Source organism: Callospermophilus lateralis, chromosome 2, assembly GCF_048772815.1.
Source record: "Callospermophilus lateralis isolate mCalLat2 chromosome 2, mCalLat2.hap1, whole genome shotgun sequence".
Lineage (NCBI taxonomy): Eukaryota > Metazoa > Chordata > Mammalia > Rodentia > Sciuridae > Callospermophilus > Callospermophilus lateralis.
Genome location: NC_135306.1, coordinates 51681516 through 51703342, shown reverse-complemented (window position 1 = coordinate 51703342; position 21827 = coordinate 51681516). Strand labels below are relative to the sequence as shown.

The window sequence follows — 21827 nt, the reverse complement described above, 5'->3', positions numbered from 1 at the left end:
CAAAACATTACAAAGCTCTTGACATATCATATTTCATACATTTGATTCAAACTGATTATGAACTCCCATTTTACTCATTATGTAGTACCATTTTTATTATGACTGTTAGTTTCATGAACTTTGTTTTTCTGTTTTGTATTCAGCTTAGGTTTGGATCCAGTAAGCTGCATTTTATAAGTTAACTGTGTGATTATTATATATATAAACAGTTTTAGAAACACAGCCTTAATTTTTTTAACAATTGAATCTATATAACAAAATATTTACCAGTTTGGCATTATGGTAACACTGTTTACAACTCATAACTTCTAATGGTAATTTGACATATATTTTTCTTAGCTGTGTTTTAGGGCCACGTGTAGTTGACACTAGTGCCACTTTCACTGTTTTATTCATTTTTCTAATCAAGGGCCACTAACAAATTAATACCAAACCCAGAAATTTTGGCAAAGACTGGTTGATTGGGTGTTAGAAAGGGTTGATCAGCATCTTTCTGTTCCTTATGTGGATGACCCTAGAACCAGAAGAATTGCTTAGGAGTCACCATTTGAAGAAACATACCATCAGTAACTTCCTAAATCCTGTTGCATTAGTTACATAAGATCCAAGCTTCCACTTTTATAAAGAGTTAAGATTTTCCACAATTGAACACTATTCTGCCTAGAATCTAATCTTCCCCACTTCTCTCTAACTTTTGCCCATATTAGACTTATTTCTCCTCCTTTGCTCAAGTTCTGCTTTTCACTCAAAATGCCCTCCCCTCTCTCCCCCTTTGCTTTCTCCTTTCAGATTTAGCTCAGTGTCTTCCTCTTACATGAACAACCCCTTTAACTCTGTGCTTAAGAGGATAGAACTCAACTCTGCCACTTACTAGCTGTGTGATCTCAGGCAAGTGACTTTATCATCTGCATCCAGTTTCCCCATCTATAAAATGATTATAATAATGGAATATACCTGTGGTTAGGATTTAAATAAGTTATCATAAACAATGAGAAGAGTGCCTAATATAGCAAAAGAACTAAATATTAATTATTTTTATATTAGTGCTGTTGTAATAAAGTAGGATTGTTCTTATTTATTTTCTGAACATTTTTATGTGTAACTCTTAAATTAACATATGTAAACTCTTATATTTTTCTTTTTGTTTCAAGTAGATTATAGCCAATTTGAGGCCAGGAGTATTGCTATTTGTTTTCTTCATAGTACGGGCACCTAAATTTGCTTATTAAATTCTTGAGGTATTTATCTTATATCTGCTTCAAGAATGGTCCTATACAAATAGCTACTGCTCATATTGAAAACTCTACAAAAACAAGAACTGTGCACATTCCTTAATGAATATATTAATGAATTTACATTGTTCTTACATAGAACAATTATAATTATCAGAACTCATTCTATACAGAGCTTATTAGGGTATCATATACACAAAAGTACTTAATAAATATTATTAGTAGTATTAATAGTACTAATGTTTGTTCTGGCCCTGTTGTGGAATGTATGTTCCCTTTAGTCTTTTCATTTATTCATAGGGCACAACCAGATTATAGAAGAGGTGGTGTAGCCATCTGTTCTAGATCTAGTCTTGAATACAGAATGTTGCCCTGGGGTGAAATCAAGTGTTTTGAGCATCTGGGCTGGATATATGTGGCAGATCTGAGGCTTTGAATTCTCCTAATAACTGAATAAAACACACTAGAGAAATTTCTAGAAGTATTTGCTCAGTTTGACTCAGCCTTAATATATAGGCTACTTAATGTGCTTGTATGTAATAGTCATATGCCAAACTCCATCTTCTCCATGTTTTTCTTTTTTTGTTAACTACAAAATACATAACAGCCAAAGAACAATATTTAGCTAGAAGCATAAGTGGTTTCATTATCAATGTGTACTTGCTTTGATGAGATTTAGTCTGATATTTTGTGCATATAAATTATCTTGCTTCTTTATTATAAACATTTATGGAGCATTACAATTTTATTTTCACACATACAATTGTTCATTCTTTGGCATAGATCTATTTTCTTAATTATGATTTCTAAACAGTTCTGTGATATACTTGAACTTGAATTAAGTCTTTTATCATTATGTTAAAAAAGGAAAATTACAGATCTTTTCAGAGAAAGGTTTTTAATAAAATACATTTCCTTATTATATCACAGTAAAACTGTTTGAAAAGCTATAAAAACACACACATAATACTTGTGTACTACCTAACTCTTGCTACGTAAGACCATACACCACCTTGGGATTCTGCAGAAAGACCATCACCCATTGCAGTCTCTTAACCATAGACTTCTAGAACAATGATCCAAAACCCTTTTATTTATAATTAAAATAAAATTATTAAATACATTAATTCTTCAGGAAACGACGATGATAATGATGACTCTAAAGTATTTGAGTAGCAAATTCTTATCTTCTCACAATCTAATCTTACTAAAAAAAAGTCTAATCAATCCTTAATAATTGAATGTAACTCAAGATTGTAAGTAGCTAGCTAACACAGACAAAAAAGCTCCCTGATAAAGACTAGGAAATTAAATTTTAAAATGTTGGAATACTAGACATAATAAGATGAAAATGGAATAGTTTACTTTGTGTTTCGTGAATACCACTTCTGGTTGCTTGCAATAATTTATAAAGATTTATAAATTATAAATGAGTGACCTATAAGTATAAATGTACATCTAAGAAAATATTCTTATTTTGAAAATGTCTTTAATATTGGGACCTTCTCAATCATTAGAAGGGACAAAAAAAGGGGGGATATTTCATATTGATTATAATGCATAATATGCAAAAAATCCTTATGACCCTAAAAACATGTTAAACAAAACTTGATACCAATATAAAAAGAAATTGGTGAATCCATAGATATATTTACTATGATATAGTATATTTAATCTACTGTACTCAGAAATCAATAGTTCAAATTGACAAAATGTAACTCTTCAAATCCATCTGGAATATGCACAGAAGCCATTTGCATCTTAAGCTACTAAGTTCAAAAAGCAAAAGTCATTTTGGCTACTTATTATACATATGACATAATTTTGATTTAATAAAATAAGTGGCCAAAATTTATCCACTTAGACATCCTAAACTTCTCTGTATGATTTAGAGTTAGAAGAAATAATAAGTGAGCTCATGAACTGGTTCAAAATGAATAGTGAGAATTTCAACCTTTGAAATTTAGCCAAAACTTCACTTTCAAATCAAAATATTTGCAAAATAAATAAATCAATCAAAAATGGAATCAGGGAGGAATTCATAGGAATCTTAAAATGTGTACATAATGCATTTTTCTTTATAATTTGATATTTGATAAAGTCCTACCTTGGCAGAAGGCCAAGCTGGTATTTTTGCTCAATTACACCATACAGCCTGGGCTTCAACCAACCAGGGAGCCCAGCTAGCCACTACATGCCTGTGCAGCCCATCCCAGAGTTTTGCCCATTTTATGAGCACAACTTAGTCCAAACTTGAGCAAAGAGCCCAGCCATCAACCTTCCCAAACCACAGAACACAACTAGTGATCCCACATGATTGTAGTGCTCAGCCTACAGCCCCACTCAAATAAGGAACAAAACCTGTGGCCACCCTGACCAGGGTGATTGGTAGCAACCCTGACTAAACATGAATAAATTAAAGCCAGCAACTCCATCCAGGCAGGAACACACCCAATGACTCTACCCACCACCTGGTAGAGCTTGTGGCTCTTTCTGATCATATGGCTCAGTGTAGCCCTACCTGAACGTGGGTTTCAGTTAGCAAAATCCCTTGACCACTACCCAAACAAGGTTCAAATTTGGAGATTAGCCTGCAGCCCTCTCCAATTACACATTTTAATTTTTAGCATACCATGGCCTAGGAGTGTAGCCTGTGACCCTGCCTGACTAGGGCCAGTCATGGAGCCCAGCCAGCAACTCAGCCTGACTGTATCCCAGACAGCAGCTCCTCCTAATCTCAGAGTGTGGGCAGCACGCCTGCCCAAATAGAGAACCTGACAATGAGCACTGCCTATTCGTGGGTGCCTGCTGGCCAATCTAGACCTAAAAGTTGGACTAACTGATAAAGGCCTCTTTCTGCCAAAACCAATCTGTAAGTGTTGAAGCAGTGTCTACTCTGTAAAATGTGAGGACACCGATGTAAGGAAATATGATTGAGAAGAAATTTAGTAAACTTCAATGACTCACCCTAAGGAAATGGAGATCTATCAACCGAATAACAGTTCATACAAAGGCCTCTTAAAGAAGTTGAGTAATAACTAGATGAAATTAGAAAAACAATGCATCAGCAAAATGTGAAGTTCAGCTAGGAAATAGCAAACAATTTGTAAAAATAGAATCCTAGAGATAAAAAATACTGAGACTGAACTGAAAAATTCAATAGGGAATTTCAATAGCAAACTTGATCAAGCATAAATGAGATTCAGTAAAATCAGAGGTGTATCATTTGAAATTATTCAGTCAGGAGCAAAGAGAAAACAATGAAAAATAGTGAAGAAAACCATAGGACTTATAAGAAACCATTACACGAAATAATATATACATTGTAAGCATTTTAGAAAGGAAAGAGAGAGAAAAAGTGATATAAAGTCTATTCAAAGAAATAATGACAAAAAACTCAAAATTTGGAGAAAGTGACATGCAGTTTCACGAGATCCAGAAGTCCCCAGAATATTGAACATGAAAAGTCTACAATAGGAAACTTATAATTAAATTGTGAAAATTCAAAAACAGAGAAAATTTTGAATGTCTAGAAATAAAGTAACTCACCACATTTAAGGGAGCAATGATAAGAAAGGGAGCCCCAAAAGACTACCAGAGGATTTCTCAGCAGAAACTTTGTAATTCAGGAGAATATGGGATGATATATTTCAAATATTGAAAAAAATCAGCTGCCAATCAAGAATATTTTAGCCAGCAAAGCTGAGGGAGAGAGAAACATTTTACCAAACAAAAGTGGAGAGTTTTTATGGCCACTAGACATGCCTTCCAAAGAACTCGGAAGAGAGTTCTTCAGGCTAAAACAAAAGAACTCTAATTAGTAAAACTAAACCTAGACTCTGAGTCAAAATTCTCTACTATTGTAATAGTGTTACAAAGAGCACTGTTAAGTCATACATGTTTTTAAAAATTATTAAAAACCTGTCATGACAATAATTTGATATTAGATATACAATATAAAAATACAAATTGTAGCAAATCATCTAAAATATGAAGGGAGGAAAAGTAGAAGTGTTGATATTTTGTATCTGATCAAAATTAACAGCTTTAAATAGAAAGTTAAACTATTAGCTATTTTATGTAAGCCTCATTGTATTGACAAAGGAAAAATCTGAACTAGACATACAAATGATTAAAAGAAAGTAATCAGAGCATGCAGCAACAAAGTTATCAAATTATAAAGACAGACAACAAGAGAGGAAAAAGAAGGAAAAAACTACAGTCATAAAAACCACAACAAAATGGAAATAGTAATTCTTACATGTTGATAGTAACTTTAAATGTAAATAGACTAAACTTCTCAATCGAAAGATATTAAGTGACTGAGTGGATAAAAATTAAGATCTGGCAATGTGCTTCCTTTAAGACACTCCCTTTAGGTTTAAAGAGACACCTATGCTGAAAGTGAAGGAATGGAAAAAGATGTGCATACATTGGTGATCAAAAGAGAACACACATGGCTATATGTATAGCAGACAAAATAAACTTTAAGTAATACACAGTCAAAAGAGAAAATGAAGGTCATATCATGGTAGAGGGATCAATTCATCAAGAAGATATAATAATTATAAATATGCACCAAAGTCTGGAACACTTAAAATATAAATACTGTCACTGTCAAAACTGAAAGGGGAAATAAGTAGTAATACAGTAATATTCAGAGTAGTTTAATACCCCCTTCTCAAAAATAGAGACACTACCCTGACAGAAAAACTATAACAAAACAGTAGATTTGAACAACACTATAGATCAAATGGTCCTAACAGCCAAAAGCAGGAGAGTACACATTCTCCTCAAGTGAATGTAGAATTTTCTCCAAGATAGTTTGGATGTTAAGCCACAAAAGAGATCTTAGGAAGATTGAAATCATATCATTTTTCTTTTCTGACCACAATAGTATGAAAATACAAATCAATAACAGGAGGAAAACTGGAAAATTCATTCATCTACAAATTAAATATACACACCTGAACAATTTCATTCAAAGAAGAAATCAAAAGGGAAATGATAAATTGAGGCAAAAGAAAATAGAAACACAACATACCAAATATAAGGAATGCAGCAAAAGCTTTATAAAGATTAAAAACACGTACATTAAGTGAAAATTATTAAATAAATAACCTAACTTTATTTCAAAGAGCCAGAAAAGGAAGAACTAAGTGCAGAGCTGTCAGAAAGAAGGAAATTATAAAGCTTAGAGAAGAAGTAAATCAGATAGATAAAGTATTAAGAAGTATTACAAAAGATTAATGAAATGAGCGTTGATTTTTAAAAAAGAAAACATATCTTTAGTGAGGTTAATCAAGAAAAAGAAGACTAAAATAAATGAAATTACATAGAAAAATGAAATACTATAATTGATACAAGAAAAAATACAAAGAATCATAAGAGAATACTGTGAACAAATACATGCCAAGAAATTAAATAACTAGAAGAACTGGAAACTCCTAATAACATTCCACCTACCAAGACTGAATCATGAAGAAATAACAATCTGAACAGACAACAGCAAATTAAAGCAACTGAATTAATAATCAAAATCTTCCCAAGAAAGGAAATCCCAGGACCATATGGATTCCCTAGCAAACTGCCACACATTTAGAAAAAATGAATACCATTCTTTCTCAAACTCTTCCAAAGTATTGAAGAGGAATAATACTTCCAAACTTAATTTACAAAGCCTACTGATACTAACATCGGATAAGGATGCTACAAGAAAAGACTATTATAGACCAATGTCATCAATTGATATTAGATATACAATGTAAAACTACAAATTATAGCAAATCATCTAAAATATGAAGGGAGGAAAAGTAGAAGTGTTGATATTTTGTATCTGATCAAAATTAACAGCTTAAAATAGAAAGTTATAACTATTAGATATTTATAAAAAAAAATTCTCAACAAAATACTAGCAAACTGAATTCAACAGCACATTAAAAATATCATACATCATGATCAAGTGAATATACAAAGATCATCCCTGGATGAAATAATGGCTCAACCATGTAAACCAATAAATGTGATAATACCACATTAGTAGAATGAATGATAAAAAGCCATATGCACAGATGTAGAGAAAGCATTTTACAAAATTCACTCCTTTGTGAAAAAAAATTTCAAGGAATCATACAAGTAATGTACCTTAACACAATGAAAGCCGTATATGACAGCTTACATCATAGTCAGTGGTGAAAAGTTACAAGTAGTTCCTCTAAAGTTTAGGAACAAAACAAAAGATACCCATTCTCGCCACTTTTAGTCAACATACTACTTGAAGAACTTGCTAGAACAATGAAGCAAGAAAGGAAAAGGCATTCAAATCATGGCAGAAGAAGAAAAATTGTCTCTGTTGATAGATGACATAATTATTTATACAGACAATTCTAAAGACTGCACCAAAAACTGTTGGTATAAATGAATTCAATAAAGTTGCAGGTTATAAAATCAACTTAAAAAACTCAGTGTGTTGGGCTGGGGATATAGCTCATTTGGTAGAGTGCTTGCCTTGCATGCACAAGGACCTGAGTTAAATCCCCAGCACCATAAAAAAAAAAAAAAAATCAGTATCTTTCTACAAATTCTCTGAAAAAGAAGTAAGAAAAACAATTCCATTTACAATAGTGTCAAAACAAAACACTTTGAGTAAATTTAACCAAGAAAGTGAAAGTTCTAAAAGATATGTCATTGACAAAAGCAATTTAAAATGATAAAAATAAATGGAAAGAGATCCTATTTTCATGACTAAAATAATTGACATTATTACAGTGCCTTAGTACCCAAAGTGATCTGTAGGTTTAATTTAGTTCCTATGAAAATCCCAATGACATTTTTCACAGAAATGGAAAGAAAATGAGAAAATTGATATGGAACCACCAAAGGCCTTAAATAGATAGAGCAATGATGAACAAGAAGAGTAAATTTGGAGGCATTACGCCTTTTGATTTGAGATGATTATAAAGCTCTCATAATCAAAACAGTATGCTAAAAACAGATAGACCAATAGAACAGAATAAAGAGCTCAAATAAACCCCAAATAATGGTCAACTAATATTTGACAATATAGAGGATAGGCTCTTCATTAAATGATGTTGAAACTGGATACCCAGTATGCAAAAGAATGAAATTGGACCCCCTTATCTTTACCACTCACAAAAGTAAATCGATTTAATACTTAAATGCCAGATCAGAAACCCTAACTCCTGAAAGAAAACAGGGAAAAAACTCCTTGGCTTTGGTCTTGGCTTTTTTTATTTTTATTTTTTATGACACCAAAAGGAAAAGCAACAATAAATGGGACTAAAAACCATCACAGCAAAGAAAACAATCAAAAAATTAAAAGGCAACTAGGAAATTTAGGGAAAATAATTGAAAACCATGTATCTGATAAAGGTTAATATCCACAATATATAAGGAACTCATGCAATTCAACAACAGTACTACAAATAATACCAATAAGAACCAAGCAAAGGCCCTGAACAGAAATATTTCCACAGAAGACTTGCAGATGGCTAACAGGTATATGAAAAGAGAAAAACTCAACATCATAAATCATAAAGAGAAAGCTCAACATCCTAAACATCAGGGAAATGCAAATCAAAACTGCTCTTTGGAGTAGGACTGGGGATTGACCGGGAAAGGACAAAGGTGGATATTTTAGAGTGATAGACAGTTCTTTACTTTGATCTGGGTGGAGATTACCCAAGGTTTCATTTATAAAATATCATTAAACTATGCAATTAAGACAATGCTGGGGCTGGGGTTGTAGCTCAGTGGTAGAGCCCTTGCCTAGCATGTGTGAGGCAGTGGGTTTGATTCTCAACACTGAGTATAAATAAATAAAGGTCCGTTGACAACTAAAAAAAAATATTTTAAAAAAGACTTAATGCAGGGGCTGGGGTTGTGGCTCAGCGGTAGAGCACTTGCCTAGCACGTGTGAGCCGCTGGGTTTGATCCTCAGCACCACATAAAAATAAATAAAATAAAGGCATTGAATCTAACTACAACTAAAAAAAAAAATTAAGAAGACTTAATACATCTCACTCTATATAAATTATTCTTCAAAAGTAATAAACAACTGTAAATATTCATCTTTAGTTAATGATACACATGCTAAGGGATTTAGGCATGAACTGTATAGATGTCTTCAACTTTGAAATGCATCAACAAAGTAAGATAGATTGATGATGAATTGCTACATGATAAAGCAAGGATAAGAAAAGTCAATATGTCTGTTTTAGTATATAGATGGTAAATTATCTGTGCACAGAACAACTTCTTTCAACTTTTTGCATAATAAAAATATTAGAAAATGCCCTTGGGGGAATTCAGACTTGAATTTAAAGGGATAAACCCATTATTTGCTCCTTACTCCCCTGGAATCATGCAACAAACAAAAAAAAAAAAAAATGAGAAACTAAAATTCTAGACCTTTTAAAAATAAAACTATATTATAACTAAAACTATATATATCAAAACATATAGAAAACAGCCCAAACCAGGTAAGATCCACAACACCATGCAAGAAGCAGCAGAGAAAAGACACAGATAAGATCTATCTAAAGAAAGCAATTTTCTTGCAGCCAAAAGGCTTACTTATAAAAACAAAAACAATGGAATGGAATTCATCAGGGCAAAAAACCCTTAAGTTTATATATAAAATTCCACTTGCCTGGAACATAGCTCAGGCCCCTCTGCCATATAATTTTCTATCAATAGATGGTCTAGGAAAATCTACTCTCAAATGAGTCCTGGAAAAGGATTCAGCACAAAATCTCTACAAATATATTAGAATGAAAATGAAGGAAAGAAACAAGAAAAGTAGTTTTACCAGGAAGCTGTAGAGCAAATTAAAATATTTTATTATGAATAAAAAATATTTATGATGTAATTTATTCTAATAAGTACCAGGTATTTTTAATGCAAGGTAGAAATAAAAGCAAGAACTTGGGAAAATGATGACATAATTGGAAAAGAAAAGCAAGCTGGCAGATTAAGCAAGAATAAAGTTATTTCAGAAAAAATATTTTGATGGGTGTGAGTGTGTACACTTTAAATATGTTGAACTTACTGCAACTTAATTATACCTCCCACAATAAGTTAAAAGAAAAAAACTGACAGAAAGAACAATGTGGATGAATTTTTTAAATGCCATGTTAACTGAAAGAAACTAGACATGAAGGAGTGTAAGAAATACATAGTATATTATTACATTTATATATCATCAAAGCAGCAAGCAATTAAGATCATAAATGAGAACAATTGCTTTGTGATGGAGGGATGATTAAGAAAGAGCAACAGGGAAATTTCTGGAATATGAAGATTTTATATGTTTTGAGCAGGTTGGTGGATATACAGATGGATACATCTTTCCATACTCACTAAATTCTTAAAATCTATACACTATTTCATTCTAATTATGATGACAAAGGGATTTATAGATCACATGACAAAGATTCAATATATGTATAATTGGAGTCTTCAAAGAACAAATCTACAACAAATATATTGAAAGGTATAACCAAAAAATAAATTTTCAGAAATAGACTTAAAAGAACATAAAATGAACCAGGGAAAACTGATTTAATATGCTATGCCCTAGATATATTCTAGTAAATTTTCTGGACTTGAAAAGATAAATAACTATAATGCTGTTAAACTTTTCCTTCTCTCTCATTCTACTTCCCTATGGTATTATGATTCATAAGTATTACCCCCATAAAGTTTCTGCACACAGATCTTGACTTCAAAATTTTTTTCCAGGATTTCAACTTGAGATACATTTTTTAAAAAAATCTCAATTCTTAAAGATAGGAATAGTAAATTTTCTTTTTACAGTACAAATAACATTAATACTTACAAATAAGTTATATATAAATAAACTGTTTATAAATAGTGTAGGTAATGCAAAAAAACTGAAATTGCTCATAAAACCACAGAAGTCACTAACACCTAGGTTTTAAAAAATCAGTTCTTACATTAAAAGGAAATCTGAAAAATTGCAGAGTATCCCTACAAAAATAATACTCTAGAATTATCAGAACCTATACAATACAGTTAAAACCGTGCTCAAGAAGTTTTTATAGCCTTGTATATTTAAATTAATAAAATTAGAGAAGAGGAAATGAAAATAAGCATTAAACTATATGAAAACGACCAGAATCTGAAGGTAAAATAAAAATAAATGAATTAAAATCTATAGAATTAATAAATGAATTTAGGAATTTTTGGGGAGCAGTAAAATGGATAAACTTTTAGCTTACTTAATTTAGGAAAAAGAAAGCACAACCATTCTAGGAAAGAAGTGAAAATAACCATAGATGCAGGGGGAAAAATCATGATAGACACTCTCAACACTCTGCAGACAAATTTTGAAAGATATGAAATGGATACTTTTCTAGGAAAATATATCAAATCTCACTCCTGAGCAAACTGAAAATCAAAACTAATTATCAAAAAGCTACCTTCCCCTGCAGTAAATACTAGGTCAAATGCAAGTGAGTGCAACACATCAGTAAAGAGCAGATAAATTTGGTCTCATTAAAACAACTGTAGAATACAGAAAAAAAAACAAAAAAGGATATCATCCAAACTTTTTTCAAAGATTGTTTAAAATAAAAATGGTTCAATTTCATATCAGTGCAAAAAGATAAAGTATTAACAAATAGAGTTCAGCAACAGATCAAAAATAATACACTACAACCAATTGAAGTTCATTCTAGAAATGCAAGGACAATTCAAAATTAAGAAAGTTATTAATAATTATATAATAGACATATGGAAAATAACATGATAGTCTATATGATTGCTAAAATGGGTTTCAGACAATCTAGAATCCATTTCTGTAAGAAATATAAATAAAATATAATTTCTTAACATATTAAAATCTAGCTATTGCAACTCAAACTTAGTGTAGTGTTTTCTATGAAATAAAGATATCCACACTTAAAGCAGGAACAAGTCAAGTATATCCATCAATATTGCCATTTAATATTGTTAAGAAAAAAACTTAATTAGTAAAATAAGAAGAAACTGGAAGTTTAATAAATGGGAAAATAGGAGATAAAATTATCATTCTTTTCAGAAATGATTGAATTAGAAGACATTAAAGAGGAAATGACTAAAAAAAAAACTCCTCTAACAAATGAGAAAAGTCAGTATGCTAAATATATGTTAACAGTCTTTGTATGTAGAGGCTATAATCAGTATTAGAAGCTTCCAGAGTAAAATAAAACAAAATGCCCAGGAGTAAACTAGTTCTGTAAAGAGAGTACTTTAAAATAATGCTAGAAACCAAAACAAAGGCTTAAACAAATGGAAAAGAACACATTGTTTTTTGATTAGGAAGACTCAGCATCTTTAAATGCCAAAATTAGGGCTGGGACTGTAGCTTAGAGGTAAAGCACTTGCCTTGAATGTGTGAGGCACTGGGTTCAATCCTCAGCACCACATTTTAAAAAAAGGGAAATACATAAAAAGATATTGTGTCCATTTACAACTAAAAAATTAATGTTAAAATTATCCAAATAAAATTTAACATAACTCAAATAATATTAGCAGTAAGACTTGGGGCAAGAGGCAGGGATCCAGACAAGTTTAATCTGAAATTCATATGGAAAATTAAGCAAACATTACCAAGGAAAATCTGGAAAAGAAGGATAATGATGGAAAACTAGCTCCAAAGGGGGAAAAAAATGTAAAATTGATTATAAAGTCTCACTAATTGAAATATATTATAAAATTTTACTAATAAAGAATGGAATCCCAGAAACTCAACTAAAACACATGGAATCAGTGGAGGAAAGATGAGATTGCACTTAAAAATGAAAAATCAAAACAAAAAGTAGCAAGGAAAAAAATCATGAATTGAACATGCCTTAATTATACCTCATAGTGGAGAATGCTTTTTAAAGTATGCCGTTGACTTCAAAAATGAGAAAGAAAGAGATTTATAAATCAGAGTCCATAAAAAGTTAAACATATTTTTCTTTGGTTTAAAACCCTATTATTGTCAAAATAAAAAGAACAGATTATGAAAAATGAAATACATAAAACAGAAAAATATAATTTCCCTAATTTGTAAAGAATTCTTACACATTATCAAGAGAAGCAAAAAAAAATGACAAAGAAAATACTATTATCTCAAGACTGATTCTCAACTTCTTTATAATAAAAGAAATGAATCTTTAAAGTACAATGAAAATGTCAACCTGGGTTGGTGGTACAGGCCCATAATCCCAGCAGTTCAGGAGGCTGAAGCAGGAGGATCTCAAATCCAAAGCCAATCCTGGTAATTTAGGGAGGCCCTAAGCAACTTAAGGAAGACCCATCTAAAAATAAAAAGGGCTGGGGATGTATGTGGCTCAGTGCTTAAGCACCCCTGGGTTTAATCCCTGATACCACCAAAAAAAAAAAAAAAAACCAGTAAAAAATGAAATACTACATTGAAACATTAGGTAGATGTTTTGCTAAAGGTGTGGAGAAACAGGTACTTTCATGCGAGGTATAAATTGGTAGTGCCTTGGAGGAGAAATGGAAATAAAATTAAGTAACCTATCAAATTACAGTTATATGAGCACAATTATTTACTGCAGTGAGCTAGTAAATGATTGAAAACAGCTCCAACATCTAACTAACCTACTCTCAGCTCACAAGGCCATGCAGTCAGACACAGAACTCTCCATCTAAGTAAAGAGTATCTTTTTCTTACGCAAATGTAGGAGTGGTATAGCTTTGCACTTGTTGATTTCTCAAAGGGGGAATTTAGAGACTTTGGTGAGGCAATCTTAGCTTTTTTAGGATTTGTTTTCAATCCCTTGTTGCTTGGCTTACCCTCAGTTCATTTAATTGAACTTTTACCCTACTTGTCTTTCTCAAGTCCTTCCAAAGCCATTTCTAATTCAGTTTTAGTAAAACAGAAACAACCCTTCTTTCTCATCATCTTTCATCAGCTTATGTATTAATTAAATGAATTATGTCAACTAATATACACACACACACACACATTTAGGAATCCATAGAACTGATTTTTGGTGTCAGGTCAACTAGCAGAGTTAATTATGCTTAATTATGACTAAAAGTAGCCTGCTTGCTATAATCATTCACCATCAAGATACCAGATAATGTATTGAAAGAGAGGTTGGAGAGCTTTGGTTAATCCAGCAAATTGGTTAAGTCACTTAAGAAGGGTTTTTTGATTTGTTTGTTTGTGCATATTGACATGATGTAAGTATCAATCTGTTATATTCCAAAATAAATAAAACTAGAATAATTCTTAAAAAAAAGATTAGGTAGGGCTGGGGTTGTGACTGTGGTAGAGTGATTGCCTAACATGTGTGAGGCACTGGGTTCAATTCTCAGCACCACATAAAAATAAAGGTCCACCAACAACTAATAAAATATTGAAAAAATATTAGCCAGTATTTTCACATTTTTATGTTTAGACTCTTTGTCTTCATTATAGTTTCCATATAAAAGCCCACTTTCTTTCTAATATATTTCAGGCTTTGGTCAAAGAGTTAGAAAATGATGTCTATGTGATAAGGCAACAAATCAGAGAGCTTAAAAAACTACAGAAAAACAGGAACACTTGTAAAACCTCAGCCCATAAAGCTCAGACCTTGGCAGCTTCTATCCTGAACATTTCACGGTCAGACTTAGAGGAAATATTGGAGACAGAAGATGAATCGGTAAGATCATTTAAATATCTTTTAATAACAAGATTATTCAACATTTATTTAAGTACATGTCTTTTTATTTTGTTCTCAGAATTCAATCTTTAAGAGTATATTCATGAAGACAGGAATGTTAAGGTGCCAATGTAAAATATACATTTGAGTATTAACCAACTCAAAGACCTTTTGGAAAATTTAGCTTGTGATATAGAAATGAGTAGGTGCATTTAATCTTTCAAATTGTTTGTTTGTTATTCAGATAAGTTACCCTTTCTTATCTTCTCCATTTTCTTTAATATAGTTCATCATTATGTTTCATGTAAGCAAGTATTTTTAATTAAGCCAGTTAGAATGGATTTAGTTATTCTGAGTCACCATTGATTAGACAAAAATCTTGTATGTGAAATTTTTTAAAAGTAGTAAATCTACAGGCTTTCCTGGCTTAATCCAAAGCTATTGTTGGTCAATATGTTTTTTGAAAATATATTATTGAAAAAGTATATTTACTGTTTTAACTTGGGTAAAATGCTCCTGAGTGAACTACCTGCATAAGGTTCAGATCTTCAGTAGTACCATATCCCTTGTCAGATCAGGCTGGGCAGGCAGCAACCGAAGTTGGCAGATTTAAAAGGGCCGCTGAACAGGCTTTATTGAGATATCACTCCTGGGCGGAACTTGATCAGACCCACAGAGGGGACAGGGGAAGGGTCTGAGGAGAAACCTAGTGGAAGCTCCACCGGACTGGACTTTTATGGGGCTTACAGCAGGAAGGGAAGGGCTTGGGACAGGAAAAGGTGTCTCTAGGGTCCCTTGCCCCCTTGGAGTTGGTCAGGGGAGTTGGCTGAACTCCAGGATTGGCCAGGGGGTCCTGTTGATTGACGGGCATTAGTCAGGAGATCTGGCTGATTGACAGGCGTTTCCTCTGGCATCTGATTGATGTTCAAAGCAGCGCGGGCTGCTTTGTTCTAAGTTGCCACTAAGTCGCCACCAAGTCGCTGCCACCAACCTAACATCCCTTCCTGGGGAGCACTGTGTTTTGACATAGTTGCCACCCTGTGAAGAGTAGAATCATGTCTATGCACTGTATTCTTTGAAACCTTTGGAGGATGTTTGGTCTTGTTCTGCCTCTAAACTTTAACATCAATATTAGATTTTTTTATTGTTTGAAAAGATTAAAGATACAATAGCACTAAGGATATCCCAATAGATACTTGCCCAAAGGAAGAGATAAAATGATAAACTTAAATGTTTATATGAGGTTATCCTCCAGCCCCCATCAGCTTCTACAAGATCTGGAGTAGAGCATATTTACAATTTGTGAAGGCTATTTAACTTCCAAGAATTCTTTGACATGAGGCCAAAGGAATTCTGTGGAGATTATTTTTATACAATGGGTGAATGAGACGGTGAATTATCAGATTTCTATCTTTAGTCTGTCACAGTGTTTATGACTTTCTACCAAATTCTGAACTTTGAAGTAGTACTTTCAAATAAGACACATGGAAGATAATGATACCTCTACCAAGGGTATTAACCATTCTTTATTAGAGAGATGTAATTTTAAATAAATTTAAATTTAAGTTAAAACATGCTGATTAATAATGAAAAACTTAGAGGCCTCAACCTTAATTTTTGGCTGTTTTTCATTATTATTTTTCATTATATACTGTTACTTCGGAGTTTTAACATGCACATTTAACAAAACCCCTTGTGTGGGTGTGTCTCTGTGTGTATGTCTGTGTGTGTCTGTGTGTGCTTACCCATGCACATGTGTATGCACATGAACACTTGCATTTCATTTACAAAAACATGTACCTCTTTTGGAACATAGAGCCACTGCCTTTGTTTGGTCTTTAAAAGTTAGCCTCTCTGGGGCTGACAATTTAGGAAAACACCACTTTGAATGGGCAAATTAGAAAAAGTTGTCCCCCTCCAATATATTATTTAGAAAAGGTCTCTTATTATAGTCCCATAAACTGGATGATGCATTTTTTGTGAAGAAATGGCACCTCTGTCTCTGGGCAAATGCAATCTAAACCTAGAGCACATAGCACTGCAATATTGCATTCCACACTACCTTAAATGAAGCCTCTCCTAAAAGGAAATAAGACTGAAATATAAACACTTTCTTCTAAGAAGGATCAGTTCACCCTGGTATATTTATCATATGTAATTGTAAACCAGAACTTATTTAGTCTGATCCCTGATCTTTTAGAGATCTAAAGAGTTCAGTGTTTTACCTAAGCAGAGCCCAGACCTCCTGACTTGTGTTCTTTAAACTGCATCAAACTGTAATAGATTCATGTCAAAAACTGTGATAGCCTCTGTGAAGTGCCTAGCATGCTACCTGGAATATAGTAAGTTTAAACAGATGTTACAGTTTCTCAAATACTTCTCCTTCTGAAAAGTCCCCTTTGTTTGCAAAGATCTTAACTTTGATTTTAATTAATCAAATGTACTTGTGAATATATAATTTCAGAAATATTTTATCTTGATAATTGATGAGTTGAAAATAGTGACTTATGGCACTTAAAGTTGGAATATCCCTTGCCTATCAGTAGCTATTGGATATTTTAAATCAACAAGCATTTAAATATGTCAGAGGCATGTTCTATCAATTTGTAAGTATAACAATTAGTTATCTGTGGATAAGTTGTTATTTTTTTAATATAAGGATTTATGTTGTGAGGATCACTTGAAAATGATTCTTTTTTACAATACCATCTTCTTTTTTATTTTTTCAAAATTGCTTTCATTCCCATCTCAGTCCATATCTTGAGCTCTACCAGGAAAGCCAAAATGAAGTATTCCTAAATTATTATGAAATATAGAAGTATAGTTTTGTCTTCAACATATGTATAAATATTTGCAAGTTAAATATTAAAAAGCATACATTAATATTCCTACTATGAGGGGAGAGACTCCTGTGTTGAAAATTATTCTACTGATAACTCCCTAAATTTATTAAATACCTAATAATGTCACCCAAGTTCACAGACATGCAATTAACACAGATGTTTTTATTTCTTTTAGGAAACTGAAAAGATAAAGATAGAAACTGAAAATGACAAGGAATGGCTGTTATACATTCAGAAACTTCTAGAAGGACAGGTATTTCATTTTTCTTCATATATTAAAACTTCCAAAGAAAAATTCCAAGCCGAACATTTTTACTTGATGCCTAACTTTTTTACAAAAACCCATTATTTACTTCTTTTAGATAAAAAAGTATTCCAAGAGGTAGACAGGAAAGTTAACCCTCTATTTGTACTTTTGGACTTAACAAATGAAACAAATTCCCTGGGAGAGAACCAACATGGGTCTTAGCAAATGCATTAATTAAATTATTGAGTCAACCTCTATACCTGCTAGACTGAAAAGGATCCATTCTCTCAGACCTCTTAGGAAAAGAGATTCTTTATTATGTGTCTTTAAAGTTAGTAGTTGATATGGACACCTGAGGAGTTCATGGGTTTCAGTGACCTTTTACTGTGGACCTGTTTCCAGTCAATTCATGTTTTCCTCACAGCCAGACAGCTGTTTATTACTGTGTCTTCCCGCATTCTGTACAATATTTTCTACTGAGACCTCGAGCAGCTTGTTAGTGGGAAGTAAATATTGATTTGGCATCCTGTCAATGCAGAAAGAATGAAAAAATTTCCACCAGAGGCCCCTCAAACATTTTCCTATCGACATTTTCTGGGCCGAGTGGAAAGCTGCATAGAGGATGACAAGGCCAAGACGAGTTGAAATCCCTAAGGGGTCTATTGAGACTGCTGCTGTGACCTGTGTGATACTTTTTCTTTCCTTTCAAGTATTTTTTTAATACACATATAGTCTGCTGGGATGCGCCCCTCTTGTAAGTGATCAAGGGCAGTTTATTGGCAGGTGAGAGCCCTGCTTTTCTAGTCATAGCCAGCTTTTGTTTTGACATCACTGACAGCATGTAATGTATTCTAAAACTTTTTCATTATTGTTCTTTTTGCTCAACCTAATTGTTTATTTAAAAACTGATCTGGAATAAATGAAAGCTAAAACATATTTGTCAAAATAGCAAAAATATTGTCTTTGTGATTTTTGGAAAAACACTGTAAATGTTTTCCTTGTAAGTAATAAAAATAGAAACTGATTTTAAATGCAATTATTTTACATTTATTTTTAAAAATAGCAGTTTCTGTGCTTTTGGTAAAGCCAATAAGTATAAAATATGTAAATTATTCATATTTTAGTATCAATTTTATATATTTTGAAACATTATCTGGAGATACTTCAAAAATAATAGAGGGTGATTAACAATCTTTTGCTTAAAGTTGTTAAGTGTAGATACATGGTTGCTAAACAAAAACTTTTATAGAAGAGAAGCCATTTTTTATTTTGTATGCCCAGAACCCAGTCCAAGGCTTGGCATGTCAGAGAATATAGTAATGACTGTTATGAGATTTTTTCTTTTTATTTTAGCTTAAAAATGATAAAAATAAACTTTTTAATGAATTTTTAAAGTACTCACCTTGTAAATATGACCTTGCATTTCTTTTAATTTATTTTAATTAGGGATTTTATCATCAATTATGGCCACAAAAAGTAATAAATCAATGTGTGTGTAAATCTTTATTAAATTTTATTAAAGCTTATGCTTTTTTGACTAATACATGTGGAGATACATACACACATTCTATATTATCTAGATATATGCTTATTCTGTCCAGTTAATGTAAAAAAAAAAATCACATTGAAAATGGCATCAGACTGCTTAATACTGCAGTTTGATATAGTGCCTTTTTGTGCCACTGAGCCTAGACTCTGGAATATAATTGCCTGGTAGTATTGATTTAATTGCCCAGGTTTATTTGTGGACTCCTAATTATTGACTGGAGGTAAATTTAATGGAGCAGGCTTTATGAACACTGGGAAACCGCTGCTGTTGCTGTTATACATAATGAACTGCATCATGTGCCTTTAGATCATTTTTCAAGCTAATTTTATTCCACTGTGACAGTATGATAACATTTAAAAAGTCAAAGACTTTTTATTTTTATTACTGACATAGGTGGTTTTGCTGATGTCTTTGGATTTTGAGAGAAAAAAAAGGGGGAACTTCATTGGTTGCACTTGAATGTCACTTTATAATTATGCCCAAGAGAAAAATCTATAAAATAGAAAACATCTCTTGTTTTTGTTAGCCTTCTTTTCTTCTCTCACAATCCCAGCAATTATATTTGTCTAGGATTTTAGAAAACCTTTTCTTTGCCCACCAGTATTTTTAGAGTATGAGTTATGCTCACAGGATTGTGTGGGCAATATTGTAAATATCTTCATTCACATATTTGGTTTAGCTTATAGCTTACACCGTATTGTAATTATGTATTATATGATTTGATTTGTAGAATAATTAAGCACATTCCCTAAAAAAACCTACTAATTAATTCAATATTGGTGATTGAATATTATAATAATTCAAAGATAAAATTATAGTTAAACTTTCCTTTTATGTCCCACCTGTGTTCGATGCTGTGTGTAATAGAATTCTGAAGTCACAGGGATGAATCTACTCCTGTGGTTTTGTCTTTTGCTTAAGGATAGGACTATATAATTGTTTTGTGTTAAAAAATTAATCTGCATTCACTTGATAAAATTTTATATTGATAAAACATATACCACAAAATAAAATTAGTTCTGCAATGTGGCAGTGTGAAACTACACAGCAGAGTAATACCTACTGCTGCTATTAGGCAAAAGTGCATGAGAACTTAAAGGTCTAAAATTTTAACTTACAGAATGCAAATGTATGTCTTCAATGTTTCAAGTAGTCCTAATCCAATTGTAATTTTATTTGTTTCATTTTTTTTGCAATGTCTTTGTCCCCACAGATTTCAAATAATAAAAACCACACTGAAGATCTTTCTTTTTTGATGGCATAGCTACCTTTCATTTCTTTGAACATTTTTACCTGTATGAATTCCTATTTTGGCATTAATTGCTTTTAAAACTTAAAATTCATGACAGAGACAATGAAGCACATTAATAATTACAATAAAATGAGAGAAACCCTTAAATTAGTTTGTCTATAATATAGGAAGTGGGAAAAAAATAGAGTTACAAGCTTTTGAACAGGAAAGGGACATATTCAGTTTTACAAGAGAAAGATATGTAAGATCAGCATGGAATGGTTTTGGAGAACAGAGTGGAAGTAAGAAGGTAGCTAGGTATGGTCCAGTGAGGAAAAATAAAGCCTGGATATAGATGTAATCCACATTATAGTGAGTGACTACATAGTAGTAATGAGATTAGTTGAAAAGATTAAAAAGTAGAAACCAAAGATGGGTGCCATACCATTAATACCTTGTGTGATGAGAAAGATGCAGATGCCTGTAGTAATTTTAGGGATCAAAAGAGATAAAGAAGGTTTTGGTAGGAAAAAGATGTTAAAAAATGATTAAAACAAGAGAAAAATTAATAGGTTAACAATATTCAAGGACTCACTTTTTTCTTAATTCATTCCAGCCTTCTCTCTGCCTCTTCTCAGTGAAATTTAACCACTTAAGAATATATTTCATGTTAAAGTGAAACTAAATAATTTATACAATTAATATGCACTAATAATTATAATCAAAAAAAGGAAAAAAAAGACATTTTAAAACAGAGCATGGTGGTACCTGTAATCCCAGCTACTTGACAGAATGAGGCAGAATCACTTAAGTCCACGAGTTTGAGAGACCAACCTGAGCAACAAAACAAGACACCATCTCAAAAAAAAAAAAGAAAGAAAGAAAGAAATACAATCCAAACTCTCACACTTCAACAAAACAAACGGAAAAAAATAGTTTAAAAAGAGAAAAGAACTTGAATAGACATTTTTCCAAGAAGATATACAAATAGCCAATAAAAAAGATGAAAAGATGTTTAGCATCATTAGCCATTAGAA

The 21827-nt window shown here is 32.1% G+C and overlaps 1 protein-coding gene across 3 annotated transcripts in view; it reads left to right on the top strand.

The window, feature by feature from the left end:
• Cntln (centlein) overlaps positions 1-21827 on the top strand; it is a 327261-nt gene that overhangs the window by 285557 nt on the left and 19877 nt on the right. For 2 of the 3 annotated variants that reach the window (XM_076843415.2, XM_076843414.2), the window contains exons 24-25: positions 14735-14920; positions 17939-18016. In XM_076843415.2, coding sequence (XP_076699530.1) covers positions 14735-14920; positions 17939-18016 — 264 coding nt within the window. The remainder of the gene's footprint in view (positions 1-14734; positions 14921-17938; positions 18017-21827) is intronic. The other variant, XM_076843416.2, reaches the window with a different exon arrangement.